The sequence below is a fragment of the Crotalus tigris genome, unplaced genomic scaffold, assembly GCF_016545835.1.
Source record: "Crotalus tigris isolate CLP2741 ecotype Arizona unplaced genomic scaffold, ASM1654583v1 scf7180000018541.849907, whole genome shotgun sequence".
Classification (NCBI taxonomy): Eukaryota; Metazoa; Chordata; class Lepidosauria; order Squamata; family Viperidae; genus Crotalus; species Crotalus tigris.
Genome location: NW_024097065.1, coordinates 532065 through 545028, shown reverse-complemented (window position 1 = coordinate 545028; position 12964 = coordinate 532065). Strand labels below are relative to the sequence as shown.

General features: G+C 34.5%; 1 protein-coding gene across 5 annotated transcripts in view; it reads left to right on the top strand.

Annotated features, from left to right (window-relative positions):
• The window catches only part of RUNX1T1 (RUNX1 partner transcriptional co-repressor 1), a 175259-nt gene that overhangs the window by 99803 nt on the left and 62492 nt on the right, over positions 1-12964 (top strand). For all 5 annotated transcript variants that reach the window (XM_039353959.1, XM_039353962.1, XM_039353958.1 and 2 more), the window contains 3 exons: positions 3894-4031; positions 6852-7093; positions 11230-11319. In XM_039353959.1, the coding sequence (XP_039209893.1) occupies positions 3894-4031; positions 6852-7093; positions 11230-11319 (470 nt within the window). The remainder of the gene's footprint in view (positions 1-3893; positions 4032-6851; positions 7094-11229; positions 11320-12964) is intronic.

Sequence of the window (12964 nt, the reverse complement as noted above, 5' to 3'; positions counted from 1 at the left end):
GTGCCATAGATTCGCCACCACTGAGCTAGGCTCTACTTCCTAATACCGTATATTCTGGCATATAAGGCGACTGGGCGTATAAGATGACCCCCAACTTTTGAGAAGATTTTCAGGGTTTAGAAAGTCGTCTTATATGCCAGAAAATACAGTACAATATTGAATTTCTGTTTATAGATGAGCACAATAGGAGCTCCATTCCTTTGCTGCTAGAAAGCTTTGTCCTGTTAGTGCTTATTTCTGTAAAAAAAAAAAAAAAATAGGGCTAGCCACTAGGGGGCAGATTAGTTTTAAATTCAGAGAACAGCTACCCATATATTCCTGCATATAAGACGACCCCCAACTTTTGAGAAGATTTTCAGGGTTTAGAAAGTCATCTTATACACCGGAAAATATGGTAGCTTTTTTCTGTTATTAGTAAGTTTACAAAAACATAAAGCTGCCATTTGCAAGTTTAGAATCTTTCTATTCCTTTGCTTCAAAATCAAAGTTAGATTTACAAATTAATAACACTGTCTAGGATAATTCAATTTTTGTGATTGCTTTTAACATTATGCACAAATTTCCATCATGATACATTACACATCTAGTTCTGTTCAAAAGTAACACATGGCCAATGATTGAAAAGTATTTTTTTTAAATGTCCAATGTAGCATATAGTTATGGTATTTAAGATGTAAGATTTCACATTTCCTCAATTCTGCCACTTTTTACACATTTACAAGGTATCAGAATTATCCAGATTAAATCTTCTTTTATATGATTCCCCAGCTCCATTTCATCAACTGAAGGATTTCTTGAAATCCTAGGAACTAATAGAAGTTTATACCAAATCTACTAAAAATTCTTATGATACTCAGTAACATTAATTATTAATTAATTTATATTTAGGTTATAAAGATTATTATTATTATGCATAATTATGTCAAATTAGTTTAAATTTGTTTTTAAAAGATTGGAAAGTAATTTACAGCTTGAAAGATACCAGTTGTTTTTAATGGTGTCATAGGCAATATATGAAATACTATTGTGTTCACCAACACAATAGACTCCTAACCAAGTGGCTTATAGTCCTACACCTTGCCCAACCTACTCTGAGGACCTGGGTTGCATAGCAAGTGGAAGGCAATTGCAAAGAGTTGGAAAATATAACTCATTATATTAATAAAAAACTTTCTCTATAATATTTGATATAAACCTTATGGGGCAACTAATATATCGGAATAGCATGTTCTCTTGTCTAGTTGAATAATAAATGGGGCTTTTGCCTTAAAGACTGTACAGTCATTCAGACCACCCACACTTTCCTCTGTCTTTTGAGGTCAACTCATTTTTCAACTGCTCTAAAATAGGAGGCAATATGTTGCCATTGTGTTGTAGGGAGAAAGAAATTACTTTTTCAGTTCCCAGGAATTGAATTGGAGGGATACCTTGTGATTACCTTTTCACAACTACAATATAACTTCCTTTCCTTCCTCCACATATTGCTCCTCTCTGTTCTTGTCCAGGCTCACACATGTTTTCAGACCTGCGTACCTGGAATACATTTTCCAACACTTCAGCATGAGTGTTAGCAGAATGCAAAACAGATGGACCAGCAATTGCCAATGTTATCTTCTGGCCAGCTCTGGCAAATCTCTCTTCTCTCTCCTTTCTTGGCATGGCAGAAATATCTGCCTTTATTTAGGACAGACTGTATTCCCTGCCATGCCTCTTTTTCTCTATTGCATTGTAGGCTAAATATTATATACAGTATTTCCTCGCTGCTGAGGCTGTAGGTGAGTGGAACAAACAACATTTCCAAACTTGTTCGGTTTAAGTTTATTTATCTTGCCTATTAAACATTTGATCACAGTATGAGCCAAGTGTTTTTTTTTTTTTTTAGGGAACATTATTTTGTTTACAACACTCCTCTTCATCCTTCTTTGCAGATATCTTAATATTTAGTCCCACAGTTTGCAAAGAACTATACTTTTTAGGTTTAATTCTATATAAACTCTGTGGACTCTGATACATTTCTGATAACGAAATGATAGTTCCAGGTCTTTATTTTCCATTATAAAACTCTATTTTTCCTTAAAAGACATTTTGAAAAATACATGCTTGATTGTCTACTGACTTGAAATTATAACCTGAAAGATGCAGAGCTTTTATAGTTGCAGTTTCTTTCTTGAAAATGACAAATTCAAACATGAGGATGTTTTCATATTGTTCCCACTCACTTCAGTGGGGTTTCCATTGGATTTAATTGTTTTGGAAAAAATGTTATTTTTTTTTCACCAATCTTGTCCTCTCGTGCCTTTGATTTTTTAAAACAAAGGTTTATAGAAGGAATTTTTTTCATTTCTTTTACCCATTGTGAACTGTGAAATAAATCATACAGGAAATCAAACTGAATTTAGCTATATTTATTTAAGTGTTCGTATTTCAGTCACTATCATTTAGTGATTAGACTTCTTACACAGGCTTCTAATTCAATGCTATTAATTTAGCATTGTCTTAATACTGTATCTTCTTCCAAGGAAAGTGGCTAAGGGACCATCAATTCACCAGTATTGTGTGAAAGAGAAAAATATGAATGTTTTGCCTTTTACTTCCATAGAGATTTCTATTAACTGGTTTAATAGATTTTTAAAGTCTAAATGGCAAATTATGTTTACTAATTTTCCTTTATCCACAAAGATAAATTGATACAGTATTTTCCCAACATTCTTATAAAATGCAGCAGTTTTATATTAGTAAGTTTGCGAAGCATGTAACATCATCCCTGACTAAACAACCTTCTCAGATTTTTTTCTCAAATGTCGGATTTGATGATTCAGAGACTACAAGAAATCCAAACAATCCACCGTGTTTAAGAATAAATCACACAGTTAATTTCCAGACATTATGTGGAATATTAACCATGCTATTAAGGGTTATGTGTGGTGCTTTATAAATGCTTTCATCTTACACAGAACTTACAGCTATTAGATTACTTGCTGTGTGCCTGTATCAAGTATATAAGGAAAAAAGATATAGGAAAATGTCAGTCTAGCTAGGCCACTTAATCTAGTAATATTATGAGAAACATTGTGTAAACGTGAGCTATATTCAGGAGTCAGAAAAAATTCCAGTTTTGTAGGTGACTTTTAAAATTAATTAACATTGATGTACTTCCTTAAATGGCATATAAAATGTCTTCATGGTCAGCTTACACACTACATCACCAAGAGTATTTAATCAGAATGTATCTTACATCCGGTCCTAAATGTATTAATTTGGAAGTATTGCTGCTACTTCATTGTGAAACATGTCTGAATACAGCAAAATAATTAAACTTGATTGTATTCAGTGGTGGATTTTTGGTATAGGAACACCCTTTGGCTCAAGCAAAGGAGAAGATAGTTATAGCAAGCCAAATCACAGACTAATTTTTATTTAAAGCAATGCATGGGGAAAACTGGTGTAATATGCCCCTGCGTGTACAATCCAAATTCTATTTGGGAAGAACATTTCTTTCTAACTTCCATGAGTTTATTTACAGTGTTTGGGCATAGAATGGCAATGCCAGGAAAATAAAATAAAGTAAACATCAAATTTTAAAGTGTTGTGTAGCTGATCTTCCTGAAAGAATCATAATACCAGAATTTGATGGTCTTCTTGTTAAGGCTATAATCTCTTTATGCCAAGCATTATTCTTCCAGCTACACTACTACCTGAACTCAATTATAGAAAATTAAGGATAACACTATCACACTTTTTGGTTTGCTTTCAATAATGAAAAAAAAGATTCTCAAATTAAAGAAAGTTTACCCAATCCTAAAATATATTTGTATATTTGGTAGCTGGTATCTTTATATTTGGTAGCTGGTATCTTTACCTATTTGAACAAGTAAACTTTTTATCTATTGCAGATCGCATTGAGAAGCATTCCACAATGCCAGATTCACCTGTGGATGTGAAGACACAATCCAGGCTGACCCCTCCAACAATGCCTCCTCCCCCAACAACCCAAGGAGCCCCAAGAACCAGTTCTTTCACACCGACAACATGTAAGGCAGAAACTTCTTTGACCAAGAAAAGTACATTCAATAAAACAAACAACAAAAAACTATCCCTTAATAACAAGAACTATTGGTGTTTTGTGGGTGAAATTTACACATAAAGTCCTCAACTTACAACAGTTCATTTAGTGACCATTCAAAGTTACTACACCTATGACACTTTTTCATACTTATGAACATTGCAGCAGCCCAATGGTCACATGATCAAAATTCAGATGTTTGACAACTGGTTCATTATTATAGTTGCAGTGTCCCGGGGTCACGTGATCAGCTTTTGCGACATTCTGACAAGCAAAGACAATGGGGAAGCCCGATTCACTTAATAACCATGTTACTAATTTAACAAATGCAATGATTCATTTAACAGTTATAGCAAAAAAGTCGTAAAATGGGGCAAACTCACTTAGCAAATGTTTCACTTAGCAACATAAACTTGGGCTCAATTGTAGTTTTAACTTGAGGACTACCTGTGGTAAAATTCACTCACAACATGTAATTATACTTTTCTTCTATATATGCTTGTGATAAGAAATGTGAAGCTGCAGCAAACATCTTGATCTTTCCTCTGTCCTTAAACTCTCATTTTGGATAATATTATTTAAACTATTAATTGTCCCCTACACTATACAAATCTCTAACATTGTTTATTCTCCTTTCCAGTTCACTAGTGAAAACTATTGTTTGTTTGTATTGTAGCATTCTGAATGAGTATTGATGCTGAAAGAAAAAAAAATGAACTTTTTTGACAACTGAATTAACCATTTCCAATTGGTATATCTGTTCCAGTTGATTGTGGTAGATTTAAAGCTTACTCGTTTTTAAAAGCAGATCGGCAACTATTTAGATTGGAAAGTACTGCCTCAGTTTGTAATAATTGTAACTCAACTTCTCTAACCACATAATGACAGGGATGCTATTATATATTTCTGCTTTTCCTGTTCTATTTTCAGGAGCATTGTTTCCCCACTGTCAGCAGCTGTCTGGTTTTATCCCTCTTCTTAGAGTATATTGTGATAAGTAACATCTGTATACTTGCTCAGATAGGAGCAGTGCCAGAAAAAAATCTATCAAGCTGTACTTCCTCATATTTCCCTATTTAACTAAGGGGAGGTTATTTAAAGATTGAAAAGTATTGTTATAACCTCAAAAAGTAGAGATATTAATATATATATGCATTGTGAGTTCTTTCAGATTAGAAGGGGAAGGTTGTGCACGCACACACACATACACACACACACATTGCAAAAATAAAATTGCTAGCCTATAACCCAGATCCAGGTACTCCAATTTCTCTTCTGTGAAGGTGTTTCAGACTATCCTTAAAAAAAGTGTAAAGTCTTCAATCCATTTCACCTTTTTATAACTTTTCAAAAGTCCAGTGTGACTATGGCAAGCCTGGGCTTGTGACAAATCCTTTTTCTTTTTTCAGGTACTTCCTGCAATGAATTTATAATCACAGAATTTTGTTTCATAATATTATTGCTCTATACTGTAATGAGACCAGCATCTTTAGAACCTTATTCACCTGGGTTTGAGTCCCTCAAAACCTCCTTAGTCTGGAATATTTTATTATAAAGAAGTCCTTATAAAAAAAGAATCACATCCTGAAAATTGCCCAGTCAATTTATGCTGGAGAATGAAGCACTGTTTTGAAAACCTGCACACTTTACATAATGTAACATGTGCAGGAACCAGGTTTTTATGCATAGAGTCATACAATCAACACAATTGGGAATTTAAGGAACTTGTGATCAGACAGCAAATGCATTAAAAAAAAACAGCCTTTCTCTTTTGCTCTTTCTCACGGAAGCCAAGAGAAAATTAAAAACATATAAGTTTTGAGTCACAGTTTTAAGGAATGTGCTGGGTTCCTTATTTTAAACCCACAAGATCTCAGCATTATGCAAACAGTAATTATTGGTATTAAAAGTCTTTTTGGATAAAACTCCACAAGGATGTTGTTTTGAAAAAAAAGTGGGAAGGGTTTCCCAGTATGCCATCTTAATCTTCTGAAAGAAAGGTCAACTATAAATCTAATGAATACTTACAGAATGCTTACCTTGGTAATCAGGTTTTCATTCCATTAAAATGTATCACGAACTTCTATTGAAGCCAACATTTATAATTGCAAAACTATACGCATGCAGAGTTTTCATCCTGAAAGACAATAGGAAGCTGTGTATTTGCTTCCTATTTAAAATGTACAGAAAAATATAGTTATTCAATACGTTGTTCTCTTTTAGGATAAGATTAATGTTAGCCTGAAAAAGAGCTGAGAGACTCATTTAGATTTTGAAAGCATGGTGGAGGAACTCTCAAAACATAGCTGGGATTGATTGTTTGCAAAATGTCTACTATGACTGATGTGGGTTTTGCAACTAATCCTCTGGTACCCCAATTTTGAATTAAACTCAAGTAGAACAGGGAACTTGTAAGTAATCACTCAAAGAATCCACAGACATATTTCTGAGAATCTAATAAAAGAGAGCTATTGCCCAATGCTTTTTTGAAATCTAAAGTATTTACTGCAATTTAGCTACAATGTCTTTATTATTTAGGAAAACAAGACGTTAGCAGACTCACAGGATAATAGAGTTGGAAGGGATTTTGGAGGTCTTCTAGTCCAGCCCTCTACTCAGGCAGGAAACCCTATACCATTTTGGAGAAATGATTGTCCAATTGTTTTAAACCATTGCATTTCACCATGGTTTATCTATGCAAAATACCTCCTTCAGAAATATTCTAACTTAGGGAAATATGAAAAAAGTTCTGAAGACATGTCTTTCTCTGTATTCTTTCCTTTTTTAGTAACTAATGGCACGAGCCATTCACCAACAGCTTTGAATGGGGCTCCTTCCCCACCAAATGGCTTTAGCAATGGCCCATCCTCCTCTTCCTCTTCCTCTTTGGCTAATCAGCAACTACCACCAGCTTGTGGAGCTCGGCAGCTTAGCAAACTGAAGAGATTTCTTACAACCTTACAGCAGTTTGGCAATGACATTTCACCAGAAATTGGGGAGAGAGTGCGTACCCTTGTGCTAGGACTTGTGGTAAGTGAATTAAATTATTTAATAACTGTGGATTTCTTTATTTCTCTTCATCCTCTATTTGAAACCTCCCTTTTATTGATATACCAGAAAAGAAGATAAGTGGTACTTACATTTTATTTATTTCATTTATACCCAGCATTCTTCCAAGGGGCTCAAAGAAGTGTTTTTAGCCTGAACTATCCTGTTGAGGCAAGTAAGTCTTAACCATAATGATTTGCCCAATCCTTGAACTCTGTTTGAATCCTGGATTTCCATAATACTCTTAAAAAAAAAACCTTCCTGTTTCATGATTTTAGAACCAAGGACTATCCTGCACATAGTATGGTTGCAAAGGACAGTACTTTATCACAAGCCACAGATTTAATTTATGGACTTATTTGCATAAGATAAGGTGATGGCCCTTAAAAGAGGATCAGGTATTTTCATGAATCTTAGGAACTGTGGTGGGTGCAGTGGTTAGAATGCAGTATTGCAGGTTGACTCTGACTCTGCCCACTGCCAAAAGTTTGATCCTAGTTCAAGGTTGACTTAGCCTTCCATCTTTCTGAGGTCGGCAAAATGAGGACCTTGATTGAGGGCTTCCGGTTTGCCATCGTGGCCGCTGCGGCCACTGGAAGGTGAGCTCTGTCTTCCACGTTCAATTTTGCAACACTGGGGGACTCTAGAAAGGGTCAAAAGTCATCCTGTAGGGGGGGAACCCCACTTAATTGCAGGAGGGCAGTAGCCCTTCTGCTCGATCCAGGGCAGCCCTCCAAACCAGCGGACAAAAGACCAGCCATAGAAATATGTCTCATCACTAGGCTGCAGACAGCCAAAGTCAAACTTACCACCAGGATTCCAAAGCAGCATGGATGAGACTGGGTGAGATCTGAACCTCTCTTTAATCCCAAATATTTTTTTTCTTCTGCAAAAGCTGCCCAATGTATCTTCTCCCCTTTGAGGAAAGAGGGAAGGGAACTTTTATCCCACCCTCTAAGAATAGTGGCAACTGACGATCCAGGGAAGTTAAAACACTGAAAGAATAATCTTAATCTAACTGGATTTATATGCTTTTAGAATTTGGGGACCAAAAGATTTCTTATCTCTATCGAACACCTTGGTTTTTATTTACAAAAAAGAAATAAAATTGGAAAAAGAATTATAAAAATTTTGGACTTAAAAAAACATAAATGGCATTGGTGACATCTTGTGTCTACGTTTGATATTACAACTTGTTATTGTCTAAAGGAGACTTGGCTGGAAGCCAAACTACAGATAAGACTTTTTCAACCTTGACAATTATCAGCTGTGAGAAGCTCAGCTGTGTTCTATACTCAGTTATAAAATTATTTTCATTCTCTGACTTTAAAGCTCTTAATTTAACACACTACTAAGAGAATATGGATGAAGACCAGGAACAGATTCTCCTTATGTTAAAAGCAATACATGAAACCATTCTTTCAGCTTGTGATGAAATAAGATGCTACAGAAAAGAACAAGATGTCAGCCTAGATATACGAACTCAAATTTTGACTACAACTAAAGAATCAACTACACAAAACATAACAGAAGAAGTGGAACAATTAAATACTATGACAGAGGATTTAACTGACCAACAAATACAGTCAATGGAAAATCCAGAAAAGGGACTGACAACATTGAAAATGGAAAAGACTTTCTATATAAACCAGAAGAAACTTGAGGAGCAAGAAGAAGAATAGCCCAAAGAGAAGACAAACATACGAGGACAATTATGGGGATCTGGAATAATAGACAGATGATTTGCAAAAAAATAGTGACTGGATGGTCTCTTTTATTTCAAATAATATATATAATAATAGAGGGAGATCTATTTGATGACCTACAGTAAAAGCACTGACATGGAGGGCGAGATGGCAAGGGAAGAAAGCTAGAATAAGGCTGAAGAAAATTGGGGTTTTGATTTATCAGCGAATATTTTATATTACTAATTAAAATAGAATATACTTAAATAGACAAGATGTGTACTTTGAATACCAGATTTTGTTATGAATTGAGATAAAGAAAACTTTGGTCATTGAAAACTTGGAAGTATACTAAAAGTTGAATTTGAATATTGATGGGAAATTAAAAATTGGGGGAAAGAAATAAATAGAATATTGATTGTTTATAAACTGTATTAGCTTAAATATGAGATAGTAGATATCGAGAAAAAGAGAAAATATTTGATGTTGAAATAGGGGAAATTTTGGTCATTAGATTTAAGACATTTGGAAACTATTTGAAAATAAGAAATGTTATATTGTATTATTAATTAGATGATGGTGGGAAATATAATATACTCAAATAGATAAGATGTGTATTTTGAATATTAGACTTTGTTAAGAATTGTGATAAAGGAAATTTTGGTTACCAAAAATTTGGAAATTATAAATATCAAATGTTAAATTTAAATATTGACGGGAAACTAAAAATTGGGAAAAACTAACTACAGGACATTGATTGTTTATAAAGATTGAATGTTAAAGTAACTAGGCTATGTATATGTATAAGCTAAAAATTATTTATAAATGTAACAATGCTATCTTTACTTAATGGATACAATAAGAATTGTATTAGTTTAAATATGGGACAGTAGATATTAAGGGAAAAGGAAAGGAACCATTTGATGTGGTACTTTGAGATTTGTACTAAAGATTTGTGTATGTTATTGAATTATTGATTAAGCCAGCTACGGAGTTGCTTTTTAAATACTTAAATGTAAAATTAGAAAATCAATAAAATATTACAAAAAAATGAGGACCTTGATTGTTGTATGCTGTTCTGTAAACCGCTTAGACAAGGCTGTAAAACACTATGAAGCGATAAATAAGTCTAGGTGCTATTGCTTAGATATCTCAATAACTATTAAAAACAATGTAGGATTTGCAACCATTTCTGTTAGACTTCCAACCATATATATTTTTTGTTTCCAAAATACTATGTTTGTGCCACCATGAAAGGAAAATAATGGATGTTATGGTCTGATTCAGTATGCCTACAACAGTATTAGCTATTGAACCATATGCTCTGTTTAAATGAAAGATGTGGGTTTATTATTGCTTTTATGTCTCAGCTACTCAAATTAAATATAGGTTTCAGCAGAGCCTTCAGAGATTCCTTGACTTGGATTGCGTATAAACAATGGAGAATCATGACGTACTCAGAGGCTATACAGATAGTCCTCGACTTAACAACAGTTCATTTATTGACTCTTTGAAGTTCAATGGCACTGAAAAAACTGACTTATTTGACCATTTTTCATACATATGACCGTTGCAGTATCTCCATGGCCACGTGATCAGATGCTTGGCAACTGGCTCATATTTATGAAGGTTGCAGTGTTCCGGGGTCATGTGATCACCTTTTGTGACTTTCTGGCAAGCAAAGTCAATGGGGAAACCAGATTCACTTAACTAGATTCACTGTTACTAACTTCACTTACAACTGTGGCAAGAAAGGTTATAAAATGGAGCAAAATGCAATTAACAACTGTTTCGCTTAGCAACAGAAATTTTAGGTTGTAAGTTGAGGACCACCTGTACTGAAAATAGCCTTCAACATGGCAGCTGCATCTCATTCTGAGTTTACAACTGATTAACACATACATATTGCACTGTATGAAATGAATCTCCAAAAAATCTTTAAGGAGGACAATATAAAAATGTCAATACATACTGAGTTATGGCTAGGCCACTACTTAATGTCTTTTACAGTAGCTTGTACCAATAGCAGTATGAGTAGTAGCTGTCATGCAGAGACAATTGACTATTAAATAGATGTTTCTGCTAGTTTGGTACTTTCTCCAAATATATTATTCCTGTTCTGTTTCTCATTCATGAGTACAAACATGACTGCATAAAGACATGAATTTTTAAATTAAATCAGACATTTGTTTTCTGGAACTAATGTAATCTTAAGGTAATCTGAATTACAGAAATACAACAACAAAATAGTGGTAGTATTTTTTATACTATATTAATGTAATGATTTTCATGAGATAAAATGAAGGCTACAACATTATTAATACAAAACATTTAAGAATGTTTCTCTGTGTAAAATACTGCAAGCCTAATGTATATTGCCAAAACATTTCTATTATCCATTTTACAGAGTCAGATTTTTTTTTCATTCAACAGAACTCTACTTTGACAATTGAAGAATTTCATTCCAAACTGCAAGAAGCCACTAACTTCCCACTGCGACCTTTTGTCATCCCATTTTTGAAGGTATTGCACAGATCATTGATCTGGAAACTATTTTAAACTATATCATTGCTCAGTCACCAATGTGTATTATAGTTCTGCTTTTTAAGAGAGTGAGGAAAATGATTCTCATATTTAAGGGCTCCATTCTTAGTGTAAGTGGGATAAACTCTTTTAGAATAATTATTTTCTATATATTCATTGCTAACTAGACAGAATTTGTCAGCTCCGTAATATCTATTTTCAGTGTTATAAAGCACTGTTATAAAGTCATTTTTCAGCTGTGCTACCTCATCTGTTCAATCCATTTTCTCCTATGTATGTATAGTTGATTGACAGTGCCTCCTTCACCAGATCTATCTCCATTGATCCAACATCCTGCACAGCTTGGTTTATTATCAGTAGCAGTAAAAAATGAAATCATCTAATAATGTTCCTGCTGTTTCAGTAGGGAGAAACTGCCACTATCGCTACACAGGTAGTGGTAGCTACTTTGGAGCTATATATATTATATTGCACTGGAGGCTAACTGGTAACTGGTGCAGTGCATGAAGCAAAGGCGTTATATGGACATACCCATTCCTGCCTGGCCATTGCATTGAGTGATTTTCAAAAGCCGCCTTATGTAAAATTTATTCAGTTCATTTCACATTTGATATGATGACAACGTAATGGCCTGAAAGACCATACACAGGTAGTCCTCAACTTATAACGGTTCATTTAGTGACAGTTCAAAGTTACAATGAAAAAAGTGACTTATGACTGTTTTTCACACTTACAACGGTTGCAGCATCCCCATGGTCACGTGATCAAAATTCAGAAACTTGGCAACTGACAACTCATATATATGACTGTTGCAGTGTCCCAGGGTCATGTGATCATCTTTTTTAACTTTCTGACAAAGTCAACGGGGAAACCAGATTCACTTAACAACTCTGTTGCTAATTTCACAACTGCAACTTAACAATTGTTTTAAGAAAGGCCGTAAAATGGGGCAAAACTCACTTAACAACAAAAATTTTGGGCTCATTTGTGGTCATAAGTCGAGAACTACCTGTATATACTTTGAAAAGACTCTTCTCTGAAACTTATATGTTGAACATTACAAAGTCCAATCAGAATCACCTGCAGGATACAGTGCTTTCATCAAAATAATGAAAGAATAACCATACTGCATACTCTGTTTTACATATACTGTACATGTCTACAACATCACAGCACACAAACAAAAGGGGCGAAATCTTTTCACAGCAATGTCTTTAATCCAGACAGCTAAGTAAGACCTGGTGATTTGACTCATAATATATTGCCTGTATTGTGTCAGCAGGGCAACAGAAAACCCGTTTTCAACCTCTTGCATTAGGAAACCAGATGTCTGAAGCTTTCCCTTCCCCCTTAGATATCCCGTTCAGAATCACCAGCTTCCTAAAGCAAGGAACTAGTGATCTGAAACAAAATCATTCAGCAGAGTGAAAGCCTCATTACTTTCCACTTCCTTCAAGCAAACTTGATCAAGATTTCTATGAGGAAGGGTTTTCCAATAAATATCTACCAGGAAACATTTTCAGGCTTTCCTCATATGTCACATTATTGAACATGCCATTTGCAGACGGTTCACTATCTCATATCAAAATTCAGTTAGCTTCATATGGTACCAAAAAAAAGGGAA